This window comes from Hyperolius riggenbachi, chromosome 3 (genome assembly GCF_040937935.1).
Source record: "Hyperolius riggenbachi isolate aHypRig1 chromosome 3, aHypRig1.pri, whole genome shotgun sequence".
NCBI classification, from domain to species: domain Eukaryota; kingdom Metazoa; phylum Chordata; class Amphibia; order Anura; family Hyperoliidae; genus Hyperolius; species Hyperolius riggenbachi.
The window spans coordinates 301855555-301873045 of record NC_090648.1 but is presented as its reverse complement, the minus strand read 5'-3'; the positions used below and the strand labels follow the sequence as shown (position 1 = coordinate 301873045).

General features: G+C 41.5%; 1 protein-coding gene across 2 annotated transcripts in view; it reads left to right on the top strand.

Annotated features, from left to right (window-relative positions):
* RPAP3 (RNA polymerase II associated protein 3) overlaps nt 1-17491 on the top strand; it is a 63298-nt gene that overhangs the window by 172 nt on the left and 45635 nt on the right. Inside the window, exons 1-9 of one of the 2 annotated variants that reach the window (XM_068276598.1) lie at nt 89-194; nt 2760-2946; nt 5880-6023; nt 8512-8637; nt 11884-12011; nt 12093-12214; nt 13280-13350; nt 13916-14047; nt 16429-16556. In XM_068276598.1, the coding sequence (XP_068132699.1) occupies nt 2794-2946; nt 5880-6023; nt 8512-8637; nt 11884-12011; nt 12093-12214; nt 13280-13350; nt 13916-14047; nt 16429-16556 (1004 nt within the window). In that variant the 5' untranslated portion in view covers nt 89-194; nt 2760-2793. Of the gene's footprint in view, nt 1-88; nt 195-2759; nt 2947-5879; nt 6024-8511; nt 8638-11883; nt 12012-12092; nt 12215-13279; nt 13351-13915; nt 14048-16428; nt 16557-17491 lie in introns of those variants that run through there. The other variant, XM_068276599.1, reaches the window with a different exon arrangement.

The window sequence follows — 17491 nt, the reverse complement described above, 5'->3', positions numbered from 1 at the left end:
TGTTGGGATGAGTTGGGACCATGTAGTAACTCGGAGTGAGCTCTGAAGAGTGCCAGCAGCACAGGCCCCAGCGGCTTCTGTCTCCATGGTGATAGGCATGGCGCAGGGCATGCTGGGCTACCGCGAAGAGAACGTGTTCCGTGGTAAACGATGACAACGGCATAGTGGCTCCAAGGAAGGATAACACGGACTGGGTATGTGACGTACGTTTCCTCGGGTATTGCCCGGCCAGTTGTGCGGGGAATGCCTATTATCTCGAGAGCAAGCAGACACACTAACTAGCTCTGATGTAGGGAGGCAAGGTTCACACAAGTATTCAGAAACAGCCAGCTGCTGCAGTGCATTCAAGCACACCTGAACTGAGAGAGATGAGGGGGCTGCCATGTTTATTTCTTTTTTTAAAAATACCAGTTGCCTGGCAGTCTTGCTGATCATCTGCCTCTACTACTGGAAGCCATTTACTGAACAAGCATGCAGATCTGATGTTTCTGATTCAAGTCTGACTGAAATAGCTGCATGCTTGTTTCAGGTGTTTGATCGAAATAACCCTGCAGCCAAAGAGATCAGATGGAAAGCTTGACAACTGTTATTGTTTAAAAGGAAATAAAAATGGCTGCCTCCATATCCCTCTCAGATCAGTTGCCCTTTAAAATTTAGATCAAAAGGAAGTATTTCCTGTCACAGAAAGGCTTATATGAGCATACCTGCAAAAGCCATAGAGATTACCAGGACAAGGGAAGATAAATAACATAAGGATGTTAATGGTAGTAAATGTAAATTACTTCTAGGGGTCCCAAGTAAAGGTGGCCATACACTTATAGATTTGCAGCAGATTCGGCCATCAGATAGATTTCTGTCAGATGCCTGTAAAGTGGAATCTGACAGGAATATGGCCTCGTTCACATCTGCTGCGCTGAAAAACGTGTGAAAGCGCGTGGTAAAAACCGCATGCGCTTGTGCGCGCTTTAGTGCGTGTTTCTGTGCGTGTTTCTGTGCGTTGCGCTGCGCTTCTTTAAAGCATGTTTTGCTTGTTGTACCAGCAGCAGTTGTCAATAAAACTTTGTTTTTGGATGTAAATGTATTTTTTTTCTCCAATTAGGGGTAAAAACCGCATGCGCTTTTATGCGCTAAAAAAGCGCACCCATTCACTTGCATTGATGTGTGCTTTCCAGCTCAACGCACAGAAATGCATGCAACCCTACGTTTCTGTAACGCTGCTCAGCGCAGCGCATAGATGTGAACCAGCTACATTTAGTTACAAGGGAAAGTAAATACCTTGCTGATCGCACAGGGCAGTGCGCTGTAAAAAGCGCACAGAAACGGCCCTGATGTGAACGAGGCCTATATCTGATGTGTGCCACACACTAGGAACAGATTTCTAATAGATTTCAGAATGAAATCTGAAGACCAAGTAGGGCACCCTAGTGAGAATTGAACACAAGACACCAAATAGGGCATTGTAGAGCAGAAACGGACACCAAGGGCTCTATTCATAAAACGTTACCGCAAGTTTTCCGCTCAAAACAGTGGACTTTCCCGACCATTTAGCAAAGTGGGCATTCATAAAAGCTGTTCCCGCATGTAAATCTACAATCCCCCAGCAGAGCGAAAAATTTCCGCCTTCTGCAGTGTTTTTCTAGATTTATCTAGAAAAAAGTAACAAAATGGCCATTTATAAAGATTAGAGGAAGCGGTATGTGGACGGGAAATACCGCTTCCTCTGATTTAACGAGAAGCCTGCGGATTACATACAAATAAATGGGACAGACCTCCCAGAGCGAGCAGCGCACAGAGGGACTCTGCCGGCTTAAGTGTTTCCGCATGCCTTCCGACAGCTTACCGCCAGCCTTCAGCGGGAGATCTCCGCACTTGCATCGCAGCTGGCAAGATTTTTATGAATGACCACCCAGAAGTCTAAAATACCGCTGCGGTATTTTCACTCCAGGAGTTTTTTCGCCACAATTTTTTTATGAATAGAGCCCCAAGGGCTCTATTCATAAACCGTTACCGCAAGTTTTCCGCTCAAAACAGCAGACTTTCCCGACCATTTAGCAAAGTGGGCATTCAAAAAAGCTGTTCCCGCATGAAAATCTACAATCCCCCAGCAGAGCGAGAAATTTCTGCCTTCTGCAGTGTTTTTCTAGATTTATCTAGAAAAAAGTAACAAAATGGCCATTCATAAAGATTAGAGGAAGCCGTATGTGGACTGGAAATACCGCTTCCTCGAAGCCTGCGGATTACATACAAGTGAATGGGACAGACCTCCCAGAGAGAGCAGTGCACGGAGGGACTCTGCCGGCTTAAGTGTTTCCGCATGCCTTCCGACAGCTTACCGCCAGCCTTCAGCGGGAGATCTCCACACTTGCATCGCAGCTGCCAACATTTTTATGAATGACCACCCAGAAGTCTAAAATACCGCTGCGGTATTTCCCTCCAGGAGTTTTTTCGCCACAAATTTTTTATGAATAGAGCCCCAAGTAGGATTTTTTGATGCACAGTTTCTCAACATCTTTGCTTTGCTAGCATGTTCTCTCTTGTGAAGGATATTGCTTTCCAAGTACTTTTATTGTGGGATATGTGTGTGCATGCTAGGAGTCCCCTATGATTATGTATAAATTATTTTCAGCCATTCTCATATGCATTTAACTAACCAAAATAATATTTTTTATATAAGGCATCATTATGTTACATACTTTTTAATGACCACTTATACTCAATTATCCAGATGCTAAATGTAATTCCCTTGTTTTGTCACCAAGGTTTGTTTCCACTGACTCTCCTTTACCAATTACTATGAGTTCTCCCAGTAAAGCCCTTGAACTGCAGTTACAAATGAAACATAATGCAGAAGAGTTGCAAGACTTCATGAGAGAATTAGACAACTGGGAAAAAGATATAAAAGAAAAAGACGCCTCCCTAAGAAAAGAGTTCGGTACAGCTGAAGAGGTGGGTACTTGACATACAATGTCCTCAATTCACTATGCATTACCGCATTTAATAAAACAGAAAACCGTGGATTTTACCGATCATTTTGCCAAATGCCAATTCACTAAACCCAGTACCACACTAAAAGTAACAATCTCGTGGGTGTGCAAATTCAGAAGTTCAATGAGGATGGCGAACAGGTAATGTATAACTGTGTGGGCATGGGGGGGGGGTGGTGTACATAAAACCTTAGCGGGGGAGCTATTGCCTGTGGGACTGTGTTGTATATTCTAAGTGCGTTTGTTTTGGGGTGGAACGATACTAGAGCTTTTTATCCTAATATATTTTGACATTTGTGGTTTATGGCGACCAACAGATCTCTCTCCGATTAGAGAGAGATCTGTTTCTTGGTCAATCAGCCGCCAAAATCGCTAGATGTATGTCTACCTTTAGTATGGTCCTTTTAGATTCCTTTTAGCTCTATACAAAAACCTAGTGGTAGCAGTTTACCATGGCTTAACCAGGTATTGTGTAAATATGTAGAATTTGCACACACTTTTATTTTTGTTGCTAAAAATTCTTCTTTAACAAATTAAAATGTTGGTCTTAAAGTGAACCTAAAATCACGTAAAAAAAATGAGATTTACTCACCTGGGGCTTCCCTTAGCCCCCTGCAGCCGATCGGTGCCCTCGCAGCCCCGCTCCGATGGTCCAGGGCGCCTTGGACCATCGGAGCGGGGCTGCGAGGGCACCGATCAGCTGCAGGGGGCTGAGGGAAGCCCCAGGTGAGTTAATCTCATTTTTTTTTACGTGACTTTAGGTTCACTTTAAGGTGTCTGTCACAGTAGCTCTAGTGGCTGACCGCACTTAGCCTTCTAAACGGTGCCAGCGCACAGATCGTGCGAACTCTGGTCGCAGTCAATGCGCAGGAACCGTTAAGAATTAGCCGCAGACAACTCAGAAGGGAGCCTGTGAGACACGGGTAATTACAACGTCACCTACTGGTTCAGAGTAAACTGCCACCACCGCGGTTACTATGGGACCGTGGGGCCCACTAACTGACTGACTAATCCTGCGAATAAAACGGTTAAACACACGATATTCTGTCTAGCCAACAACAAACAAACAGTAGCGTATCTTCAGAGACCCGGGATCATTTCTGTGTGTGCTGATAAGCAGGGTAGCGAAACAGTGAATGACTTGGGGAAAGTCGTTTATTCACGCAATATAAATAATTAATATATACAGACAATTATGAAAATCAACAATTATTAAAACAGTAATAGCCAGTATGAAAAATAAAAGGGAGAAAAATACTTAGTTCCTGGAAAGATGTCCTTATTGTGGGAAGAATCATAAAGTCCTTGGTTTCAAAGTCCAGAGTTCAGAGTTCAGACCAGGTGGATGCCAGCATATCCTCAAGCTGGCATCTGATGAGTGCAAGATGGTTCAGTGTGGAGGACACTGAGTTTGGGTCCTCTGCCATTCTTATGCCCCTGAGTCAGTAGGAGGGAGTGAGGGCGGGGAGCCACACACCCCCTTGGAGGATGAGATGAGCCCTCCCCTTATCCTGAGGACCAGAAATCATATCTACCCATATATGGGCTCCATCTCACAGAACCGTACAGGTCAGGGCAGATTTATTAACATTTTCAGGTCTGTCTCGATTTACCCAGCGCCCTGATACCAGACATGAGGGGTGGGACCCCTGTGGTATCATCAGGGCACTTTGAAACTGCCTAGCTGGCAGTCCTTACCTCCGAAGGTTCTGAAACTTCCTCAGAACCAGCACCGGGGCTCATGCCACACTTCCCCCACGTTTGATGAAGCTGCCATCTCAGGAACCCCAGAAATATTACAGATCTGGGAAGTTATGGATTATGCCATGAGCCTCAGGTTAATTCAGGAGGTGTTTTAGCTGCTAACAGCTGACTTTCCTTTGATCTTTAGCAGAGAACAGAGTGTCAAGACCTCCCGTGGATTCGTAGCCTGCTTGGCTGCACCTAGGCAGCCTTTGGTTAATTAACATCTCCATGAGATCAGCTAAGTGTCACCTGGTTCCCAGAGCCAAAAGGGAAATTGTGCCTTCCACAGGGAATATGTCCAAGCTAATTAACACCTTCCCCCCAGGCTGTCATTTCAGCTAAGACAGATTTCCCAGCTGTTCCTAAGCAGAGGGATACTGCACATCAGATCTTGGTTTTATTGATCTGAGGCGCAATCGATGCAGGAATCGAGTGCGATCGTTCTTTTCTTCACGGGCGGTTCCAGGACGCGCCTGCGTCCCCGCAATCGTCCGTGACAGTGTCCATTAACGATACAATCCCACAGACGATCGATCATTGCTGATTTGAAAATGATCGGTTGTGCTCACTAACCAATCTGATCAAATTGATTGGATTGATTTGAAAAAGGGATGGATTTCATTAATCTGATCAAATTGGTTAGGAGGTTTTCGGCCATTAGTCAGCACGACTGATGGTTTCTGATCAATTATAGCAATCGTAACAATGATTGCTTGTCCATGGGATTGTATCGTTAATGACCACCATTGTTCCTCCTTGCAGTACTGGCAATGAATCGACAAAAAATCATGTATGGATGAAATACGTTCTAGTGTTGCTAAAAGCTTTATACTGCTGATATATAGATTCTAAATAATAAACTCATGCACTGCAGTGCTTTCCCAGTGGTACATGTAATTATATAGGTGTAAAAGTCTGTAATGTGTGTCTTTTAAATGTTGTAATTATTGCTATTTTGTATAAAAATATGTCCATCAGGATTTTCAATAAAATCTTTTAATGAGCGTACCCTTGTTTGATGTCCATATGGTTGTGGCGGATGGCCCTTGCTATGCACCTATCCAGGCTAAATCCAGGGAGGAGGTTCGGCTGAAGCAACTTCTTTTGCACTACATATTCTACAGACATCTACTGCTTTTTTTTTCACAGATATTGCCACCTGTGAGAAACAAAGATTACCGGAAAAAGAAAAAAAGCAGAAGTAAAGATTCAGCTGAGAAGAAACAAGAAGGAGAGAGCAAAATGCCAAAACGTAAACTACAAGATTATGAGTACTGGGACAAGCTAGATGTGGTAAGTATGTGTTAGTAATGGCGTATCAGAATCAATTTCAATTGGCCAAATAAGTTTACACTTACAAGGAATTTGATTTGGCAGTTCCTTAAAGGACTTCCGAGGCGAGGGGCAACAATCAAAGTTTACTCACAGGTTCCATGTCATCTGGTGAGTACTGTGCCTGCAAACAACTAATCTTTGTTTCAGTACGCGCCAGATGACGTGGACAAGGCTGCGGCAAGGGACTGAAGTGGCTGCTAGGGGCTGGAAGAAGCCCCAGGTGAGTAAACATTGATTGTTGCTCCTTGCCACGGAAGTCCTTTAATCGATACAGACAAAGCAATACAAGGATACACAGTGTAGCTATAACAAGTTGGGGACAGTATATAAGTTAAAGTGGTAGTAAACAAGTGAGAAGTTTTCATTTTCAGCTTTACAGTACTGTGCTGTTATGCTTTCCAGTCTAGCAGCTCTAGCGTGGTTCTGCATTAAGCATGGTTACTACCTGGAAGTTTTTGTTGAAGCTGACCGTTATCCAGTGGCATAGCTAGAGACTTCCGGTCCTCTACACATCGCCATAAAGTAACGTCGGTATGCACTTGCGGTAGATCGGTGACTTCCGGTGCACCGCATGCTGTATGAAAAGCACCCATATGCTTTCATTAGCAAAGCTGTGAGGGGCAATAAAATGACCAACCGCGCCAGTGTGAAAGGCCCCTAAATTGGGAAATGTAAATTCTCATGTGATCTACACTGCATATAGTCCATGGGCACTTAGACACAATCATAGGGTGGAGGAACACAAGAAAGATAATGGTGAATACATCAAGTACCACCAGGACCCCCTCCGCTCAACGGTCCCATAGAAGCTACTCTGGCTGTTGCTACACCCTTGCTGGTATCTCACTCCTGATGGCATAAGTTGGAAGATGGTGTGAGCAGGATGAGAAGGGTCAGAGGCAGTCTTGGTCGTTCTCTTTCTGCACCTGCTAACGTAAAGATCCTGCAGGGATATATACCTACATAGGTATAGGCCTATGCAGCCACATGGTTATAAGCCAACAGCTGTATCAGTAAAGAGACTGGCTCATGGTCAGTGGGTCAGAGGGTACATAGTTTATGATTTCATTGGATGAACATTCATATGGTGGATCTCTGTTGCCGTCTGGACTTTCTGAAGCCTCATGCATCAAAATGTGTGTTTAATTAGCCATAGTTGGAATGGGTTAAAATTGGGAACTGTTCACTTTAAAAATACATACACATGTCTGATTTTTTCCAAATGACTGGTCGTTCGGATGTCAAATCGGGCGTGTGTATAAACGGTTGTTCGGCTCAAAATCAGCCTTATCAGCCAAACGACCGTTTGTACACACACCCGATTTGACGTCCAAACGACGTTTGGAAAAATCAAATACGTGTGTATGCACCTTAAAGTGGACCAGAGACGAAGCACCCTTATGTATTTTACCATATATATCAGTGGGAACATTAGAGAAAACACCTACCATGCTTTCTGTTTCATTCTCCACTGCACAGCTTGTTTCTTATCAGCCCTGATAAAATCCCCGACTGAGCATTCAAACATTTCTTTGTTTACAGCTTACGGAACTTCTGCAATAAATCTGTAATGTGTCTACTTCCTGCTTTCATGAAAGCAGACAAAGGGTTAACATCCTGTGTTTACATATTAGCTGTGTCTGCTGAGGACTGCTGAATTTCTGTGCTGACACAGCTGAAAGATCAAATTACACTTATGATTACTTACAGATGAGGGGGATTTAGACAGGCACTTCTCTCTAAAAACATACAGTGCATTTCTCTCTGTTTCCCTTGTATCCTGTGCAAGAGTTTAAGTCCACTTTAAGCAGTTCCTCTGTCTTACTTCCTCTCTTCATAAGAAACCTTCATGACCAAGCATTTCTGTACAGGCATATTGTACAGACTTTAACATAATCCCTGACTATTGTCCTATGGTATCTACAGGTGCCTACAAAAATAATTTTATGTTTTCTATGTTAAAGTAAACCTGAGATTGGCTTACTAAACGATGCATCCCACACAGTCCTCCCGAGTTCCTTCCTTTGGCCGCAATGAGCCCCAGTAACTGGCTCAGCCGTGCCAGTCGGGCTCTTCTGCACATGCACAGAGGGACTGCAGATGCGCAGAAGAGCCGACTGGCCCAACTGAGCCAGATTACCAGTGCTGATTGTAGCCCAATGGAGGCATTCAGCAGGACGGTGAGGGACGCATAGGTGCTTGTGGGGCTGAAGGAAGCCCCGGGTAAGTATCAAATCTTTTAGTAAGCCCACCTTGTACACTTTAAGGAGTTTCTGACACAAACCAAAATACTTGTGCCAGAAGCCACAGACACGCAATTTAATTTGTCTGACTCCTGGGCTGCATATTACAGTCGTTTTGGAGCAGCAAAGTTTCTGCCCCAGTACTCGGTTTAGGAGATGCTTTATGACCAATTCTTTCTAAACCTGAATTTCTCATTCTACAGGAAAAAGCACTGCAGGAAATTGATAAAGAAGATAACACAAATGAATCCATGTCTGCAGAGTCGGATTCTGGAGATGAGGATGGAATTTCCATTGACACAGGGAAAGCTCTGTCAGAGAAAGAAAAGGTAACACTTGCTTTGCTGTTTTATAAGATTCAGTATTTTGTCATCTAATTAATCTAAAATGCTATCACTCTTCATCCAGCTAAAGCATTTTCTTTACAGACAAATGGAAGCATGGCACAGAGCAAAGTGTGAAGAGGCTGAAATATTGTTTCATCAAAGGGAACCAGAAATGAGAGGAATACAGAGACTGCAAGTTGCCTGGCTTCTGTGCTGATGCACTGCCATACTATAAGTCAGTGGTCCAGTATGAACATGCAAATCGGATGTTTAGCTCTGGTCTGACTCCACTGCCTGCATGCTTCTTGTAGGTGTGTGGCTCAAAAACAACTAATGCCAAAAGCTCAGCACGACAGCCAGGCAACTGGCATTGTTTATAACGGAATGAAGATCACAGCCTGTATAATCCTCTCACTTCAGGTTCCCTTTAAAATTATGCTTTTTTGTAAAACAAAGAATGAACAGGTTTGTGCATTCAGATGCAAGATACTAATGTGTACTGCCATATGGAACCATATTTATAGCTCAGGAACCTATAAACATAAAAATGTAGCATTTAAAGGCCTGCCCATCAATACATATGGTAATACAACTATCAAACTATACCGCAAATGAGTAGTAATGGGTAAAAAGAAGACAAACAGAAAAAGGGGATACAAATTGTGGTGATGGGCATTGGTATTAAAGCACACCTGAACCTGAGAAAAAAGTTGTCCCCACCCCATAGTCTTTGATGCCCCTTGGTGTCTGCTGAGTCCCCTCCGATTGTGCACCTGTCACCCCTAATAAAGTCTGTAACCCGTCTGGGTTGTGCACTAAGGCAAATGTGCTATCCCAGCCTTGTGCCTCCTTAATTATGCTGTAGTGGAGCATTCTTCTCATGCACGATTTCGAAGAGGCGCATGCGCTATAACGTATGACCCAGGCAGGCTGGAGAGTTTACTTAGAGGTGGCAGAACGGAGGGGACAGAGGAAACCTAAAAGACTACTAGGGGCTGAAAGAAGGCTCAGGTAAGAGGGAGACCTACCTGCATGTGACTATGCCCCAGGCTCTGCTTCCTAATTATAGAATGGGTAAGTGGGTTGTGAGCCCACTGAACACATCAAAGGGGATTACTGGAAGGAGGTCAGTGAAATGCACATTAGAGGTACAAGTTTCTTTTCCTCTCTCTTTTACAGCTTACTTTTAATAATATTCTCCAGGCACATTTTTTGTGTTCTGTACAGTGGGGATGGATTAGAACTCCATTCACATTTTTATTGCAATGTATGCCCATATTTGGAGTTATTTTCCTCACTTTGGGCCTTATGCAATTCACTTTTTCTCCTGAGTTTTCTCCTAGAAGATAATTTTAACAACTTTTTAGCATTTTGCAATGGAAAAAGTACCAAAAAAGTATGTGAAAAAGTACTATCAAAATAATTTTGAGTATTTGGTGGTTTAACCACTTTCCCCACCACTACAGTATATCTACGTCAGCTGTGGCACCCTCCAAGCCACAGCCACATAGATATACTGACCTCCTTGCAGCCCTGCTGTGCACGATCGGGTGCGCTTCAGAGCGCACCCTCCGGCACTGTCAGCTGCAATACTAATTAGTGGAAGGGAACATGTTCCCTTTTGACCAATTAGTCCACTCCCCTCCCATTAACGATCGCTGCAGTAGTGAACTGCAGCGATCCTTCATCTGTGCCCCTCAGCGCACAAATAGTAAAAAAAAAGCACAAGCAAGCATTTTTTTTTAAATTTTCTCACTTTGTCCCATTAAAATGCATAGAAAGGAACATTTTACTTCGTACCAAATACCCCCCAATGAAAGCTTAGTTTGTCTTGAAAAAAAACGATATATAGATCATTTAAGTGGCACGAGTACAGATGAAGTTATTGCTAATTAAAAAGGGACACCGCTAAAGCGTCAAAACTGCTCTAGTCAATAAGGGGAAAACAAGGTCTGGATGCGAAGTGGTTAAAAGGCATTTTATTGACAAGTTTGAAAATTTCACCTAGGAGAAAACTCAGGTGAAAAAGTGAATTGCATATGGTACTTTATTTCCTAGTCTCAGCCATAGAAGAAAGAATAGATTACAATTTCTACCTATTTTTATTGTACTAATGTACCCATTAACCACTTCAGGACCAAATGAATTTTCACATATCAGCACTACTCTCATTCATTCGCCAATAACTTTATTACTACTAATCACACCTAAATGATATATATATATTGTTTTTTTCAGGGCAAATTAGGCTTTTAGTGTGTGATAGTTTTGTTTAGTAATTACCTTATTTTCAATGCATTATAAAGGGAAAGTAGAGAAAAAAAACTGAAAAACACGCTATTTCTCCATTTTCATCCATTATAGCTTTACAATAAACAGTGCTAACTATAAGTTAAACCCACTAATTTTATTTGCTTATTCATCCTGGTTATAACAACATTTAGAGTATGTTCCTAGCACAATGTATGGTGACCATATTGTATTTGAAAATAAAGGTGTCGTTTTTAGTTTTTGTTTTCTCATTGTACACTATTGATGATTATAAGACCTTATTTGCAAAAATTATAGTAATATACCCTGGTGGCATATATATTTAAAAAGCCAAGTTTCTAAGGTAACGATAGATGTTGTTTCTTTCATATTCTGTCACTTTGTTTTCATTTTACAAGTATTTTATTTTGGTACAGCATATGCAAAAATGTAATTGCCTTTGATTCCCAGTTTGTGACTAAAAAGAATACACAAGACATGGGCCTCAACCCTAAAACTTTCTCAACTCTTTTCTACTACTTATCACTGTTAAAATGTTACTACATATGTCTTGCTAAAACTTTCCCAAATTTGATCAATAGAAAATGACTTTTTTATGTTGGATTTTGTCCGTACCTATTTTTAGGTGATGTGTGTCCAAGCTTTAAGACACACTAAAATGTATTCTACTACTCGTCTCGGTTAAAAATGATACCATATGTGCCTCATTTAGTAACAAACTGATGGTGCACTCTCCAAAAAATACACGGTTGACATTAAGTGGTTAAGGTGCTTTCATTTCAATTTCCCTTCCAGTGCCAGTGACACGGAAATGTTCTTTCACTTCTTGCCTGGTTGTGGTTCCAAAGACCTGAAAAATGCCTCATAGCTGTAGACCTCCCCCCCGCCCCCCCCCCTTTTTTTTTCTTAATAATGTGTATTTTATATCACTTTTGTAAATGTGTGTTTTATATCAGAAATCCCTTTTGTTTTGTGCAGGGAAATAATTACTTTAGAGCAGGAAAATATGATGATGCTGTGGAATGCTACACGAAAGGCATGAATGCAGATCCATATAATGCAGTTTTACCTACAAACCGAGCCTCGGCTTTCTTCAGGCTAAAGAAGTAAGTCTTTCCTTTTTTTTAATAGTCTATATATTTCATAGTTCGCTAACCTGCAAAATAATCCTTCCCTCTATTCTGCAGGTATGCTGTTGCTGAATCAGACTGCAATCTGGCTATTGCCCTAGACCGAAACTATCCAAAAGCCTACGCTCGCAGGGGAGCGGCTCGACTTGCATTAAAAAATTTACGAGGCGCAAAGGAAGGTTGGTCTTTTTATTAATGCATGACTCTGTACAGAGTACAGTGGAGAGGGTGGTGGATGGAGTAAATAACCCCCTTCTTGGCAGTCTTTTATGCTTCATGTTTGCAGGTCCTGTTTTTTTCCATTCTACACCATAGCTTCTCTTGTGCACATATTGTGTTGAAGTTTCTGGTCACTATTCCATTGTGCATCAAAGTGAGTGGAATAGTGGGTAAAAACATTTGCTTGGAGATCACCTTAAAGAACAAGCGACACCCATGCTAACCTAGAAATAAAAAACATATATAAGTAGGTAAATACTACTTCTACTTACATAACAGATGTATTGTGCTATCCACATAATGATTCCTGTGAATTTTATAAAGGAAAAGCAGAAAATCCTATTCTAGGCAGTGGCCATCTTGCCAAGCTAATGCTGACATCATATCCTCCCTGACTCTTGTTTCCCTCCTCCCTCTCTTCTCTTGTTCATTGTGTATTCATTAGCTGCTTTCCTCCCAGAGTCTTCAGACACTCCCACTGAGGTGTATACTAACAACTGCACTGTCTTTTTTTATTTACACATCCAATCACTGAGTCACCCCAGCCTTGCTTGTAAACACAAGTAATCAGAGGGTGTTTCTGATAAGCAACTAGGCAGGGAAATAAATGGAAGAGGAGGAATATATTATAGATAAAAAGAACTCCCAGCATTCAACTCTTTGGCACTGTTTGGCACTAGGGCCAGTACTCCTAAAGTATGTGATAACTACAAACCATAACAGCAGAAACATATTTTTTGCAAGTTTTGAATGCAGGATTAGCTTCTTTATCACTTAATACACTCAGACCAGTTGCTGTTGAAATTTGATTTTTTGGTGACAATACCGCTTTAAAAGTCATGACAACTGTATTCTAACAAATTGCCTTGTTTTCTCCCTATTGTACAAAAATATGAAAGATTCTGGCTATTTCTGTTTCAGGTGGTTTGTGTTTTTGTTTTTATTTTCCTTTATTTATTTATTTATTTATTTATTTTTACTAATACTATTTTTATATTACTTGTTTATTTGGAATTCGTTTATAGATTATGAAAAGGTTCTAGAACTTGATCCAGAGAACTTTGAGGCCACAAACGAGCTAAAGAAAATAAACAAAGTAAGTTTAACTTGTTAGCTTTTGTTGCTACAGTTTACAAGTGTTTTCTTTGTGAATGCATATTCCGTAAAAAAAAAACCCCGCAAGATTAGACTAGTTTAGTTTTGCCCTGCATTGCTCTTTTCTCCTCTGTCTGCATATTATCAGGTAGTGAGTGCAGGTTAGCAGCTACATACTTTTATCCTTCAGGTGACAAACTAGTTTGTGTACTAATTTCTTTCCTTCATGATGAGATGGAAAGTCTTTGGTTGACGTCAGCTGTAAACTATCCATCGCAGCTTATATAAAACACATAATTTAATGTTATACGCAGTTTACTGGCCTTTCCCCTCTCCAATTCACCCGTGTCCACCCCATATAGCCTGAGGGTTGAGAGCCACTTACACATTGCTATGTAGATTACATCAGTGTGCATAGTGCATGACATGCAAGGACATAAGCATGGGGTATTGGTCTCACAATGAGCAGCAGAGCATTACGAGATGCACGGGTGCACGCAGAAACTATAGGTGAATTCATTAGGAGGGATTGTACAATATTAACATTTCTTGTTCTTACATTTTAGGAGTTAGAAGCTTGTGAAATTATTCCCCAGGAGAAGGAAGTTGTAAAAGAAGAAATTGTTGTGTCTGAAGAGGAAAGGAGAGCCATAGAGGCCCAGAAGCTGAAACAACAGGCAGTAGTACAGAAAGACCTGGTACACTTGATTTGCTGCTTTATCTTTTTAACATCTATTCTGATCCATTTTTTGTCGGTGGAGGATACAGATATTTTGGTTCCGTTATTCTGGCCTCATGTAACAAATTGTTATTCACAAATCGTATCTGTAACTGGTCAGCTGCATATGAAAAGCTGCCTGCTTTGCACAGAAGAGGGTATTTGGTGCAATTAGTTTTATGTAAGATGGATAACCTTGTCTATGATTTGTTTTAGGCTTCGCTAATTTTTGCTTATTTATTTTAATGTAAAATGTGTTTATTGTCCAGTTGTGAGTGGGAGGCCTGTGTAAATGCAAAAGAAGCTGAAGTCATGTCTTCCATATGTTTTCGTATATGAGGTTAGTCTTATGTAGGCTTCACAGTAGGACAGCTCCAAACAGACTCAGAGGAATATTGACCTCCTTGGATATTTTTATAATCGGTAGGGGTAGGAGGCGCCCAGGGTAATGATTTGCGTAATAGTAGTGTATAACTGTATACAAATATCTATATATAGGTAAGAATCTTACCTTAGTAGTGCCAAATTCAAAGATGCAAGATTTTCATTTAAAATATATATACTTTTTATTGTGCACATCAGACAATGCGTTTCGCGGCTAACACCGCTTCATCAGGTCAAATTCAAGTGCCTTAAAAGAGGATTGACAGGGACTCAGAACTTTAATACATATACTATCCGACATAAAAATAGTTATAAAAACATAAAATCATAAGAAATTGTTAAAAAATATATATATTAGAAGATAATATAAAAACATTGTTATAAAAACAAACATTCTACAGCAACTTATAGATATCTATAAGTTGCTGTAGAATGTTTTTATAACAATGTTTTTATATCATCTTCTAATATATATATATTTTTTGAAAGTTTTTGACTATTTTTATGTCAGATAGTATATGTATTAAAGTTCTGAGTCCCTGTCAATCCTCTTTTAAAGCACTTGAATTTGACCTGATGAAGCGGTGTTAGCCGCAAAATGCGTTGTCTGATGTGCACAATAAAAAGCATATACCGGTATATTTTAAATGAAAATCTTGCATCTTTGAATTTGGCACTACTAAGGTAAGATTCTTACCTATATATAGATATTTGTGTACAGTTATACACTACTATTACGCAAATCATTACCCTGGGTGCCTCCTACCCCTACCGATTATACGCACATACATTCCCATTAAGGAGTGTATAGGGTCTAGACTTCTTGAAGGTTTAAAGACCCATTTTTTTTTATTTTGGAGCTGCGACCAATAGACCTTCCTACAACAAAGGCAGAGTGAGGACGGTACTTCCTCACATGCCAGCACGAGTGGTTGCCTTGCCTGCAACCCTGACTTGTGAGTACGGTATATATAATTTGTTCTATATATTACTTAACAGACCCAACGATAATACACGACATTGGGCTCCCGGTGTCTCTGTATCTCCTTTTTATTCGCCCCTGCAAGATACTTTGGATATTCTTATGGCTTTTGTTGGCTCACTACCACACATTTTATTTAGTCATTCTTTTAGGCTGGTTTCACAGTGGGACGTTACAGGCGCACGTTAGAGCAGCCTGTAACGCAGCCCACCTCACAGTAATGAAAAATCAATGGGGCTGTTCACAGTGCGGACGTTGCGTTACATTGTAACGCTGCGTCACAAGACAACGTACTGCATGCAGTACTTTGGACGCGGCTGAGCCGCGTTAGACTGCTTGCACATGCTCAGTAATGTTTGGGAGGAGCGGAGAGCGGCCAGGCACATGGCTAATTAATATGCACTGCACGTTATGACGTGCAGTGTTTACTTCCTGGAGCAGCCGCTCTGTGCGGCGATTGGCCGGCGGGACCACGTGATGCCGCATGCGCACAAGAGTGCGCATCACGGCATCACTGACGCCAGAGTGAGCTGCACAACGCGGCTCACTCTGACGTCCAGATTCAGCACCACCAGGCGTTGAGTTAGGGGGACGTTATGCGACCTTAACGCCCCCTCTAACACAACGTCCTGGTGTGAAATTAGCCTTAGTGTTTAAAAAAATTACACCGTTTGCAAAAATCTATTGTCTTCTGTTGCACCTAATGGCCTATATGCAATTCACCTTTTTTTCCTGGGTGATATTTTCACATCTTGTCATAAAATGTATTTAAAACCACCAGCAAGCAAGAAAATACTACAAATAATTTTGATAGTACATTTCATCAACTTTTAAGTACTTTTTCAGTAAAATGCTTAAAAGTTATTATAAGGAGAAGATGAAAATTATCTCCTAGGAGAAAACTCAGGAGAGAAGGTGAATTGCATATGGCCCCTTGTGTTTTTTCCTTGAAGCACTTGTGTACATACGTAACATTCTCTCTTGCAATGTTCCAGGGAAATGCTTACTTTAAAGAAGGAAAATATGAAGCTGCTACTGAGTGCTATACACAAGGCATTGCGGCAGACAGTACTAATGCACTGCTCCCAGCCAACCGAGCCATGGCATATCTCAAGATTCAAAAGTAAGTGTTGTACATAAAAGCCCAAGTCCAGGCACATATTTTATACACACTTTATATTAGTTGTATGTACATGTTTTCAAAAAGTTGCTGTTTTTTAAAGATAGAAAAAAGGAAAATGGCTACTGCACCAATTTATAGATCCTCATGTCTTCTCTAGCAGCTGCTCACTCCTTCCAATCAGTCTAAAGGAGGCATGACTGACCAAATAACCACTCTCATCCCTTATGTCTGTGTGACTAAAGCATATATGGATCAGTCGTGGCCCATCAGCAAGGCATCAACTGGGAAGCAGCAATTAGTCTACCACCTTTCTCCACTGATTCTGATTCACATATACGTTTCTGCTGAAATCTGAAAGAGAATCAAACTACGTACACACGCTGGATTGAACTCCTCTGTGGTGGACAGTAAAGACCACCTCGGCCAAAGAATCTTTAGTAAATCCAGCATGTATAAAGCGGCAGACCAACTACTAGTAAAGATTCAGCATGCCAGATCTTTGGCGATCCCCGACAAGCAAAAAACGCATTGTTTGCCTGTCTCACCCCACCCGTGGTAAACTGCTCCATTGTACGCCACTTGTTCTTCTGCCAACCCTCAATGGGAATAGAAGCGTCACTAGCTAGGGGCACATCTGTACAGCATGGGCTGTGTGCTGAGGGATCAGTACCAATACCTGCCGGGTGACAGCAATCCCTCAGTGCGTATGGGGCTTTAGACTATTGCTTCTGCTATCAATATCCTGTTCAATGCATTGCACAGCTTGGTGGCTGTCAATCTCCCATCACTGTATGCAGGGCCGGCGCTACCATAGAGGCAAAGGAGGCAATTGCCCCAGAGCCTGTAGGGTCCCCCAGGGGCTACAAGAGGGAAAAAATGTTCAAAAAGACCTTATAGTTTTTGAGAAAATAAACTTTAAAGTTTCAAAGGAAAAA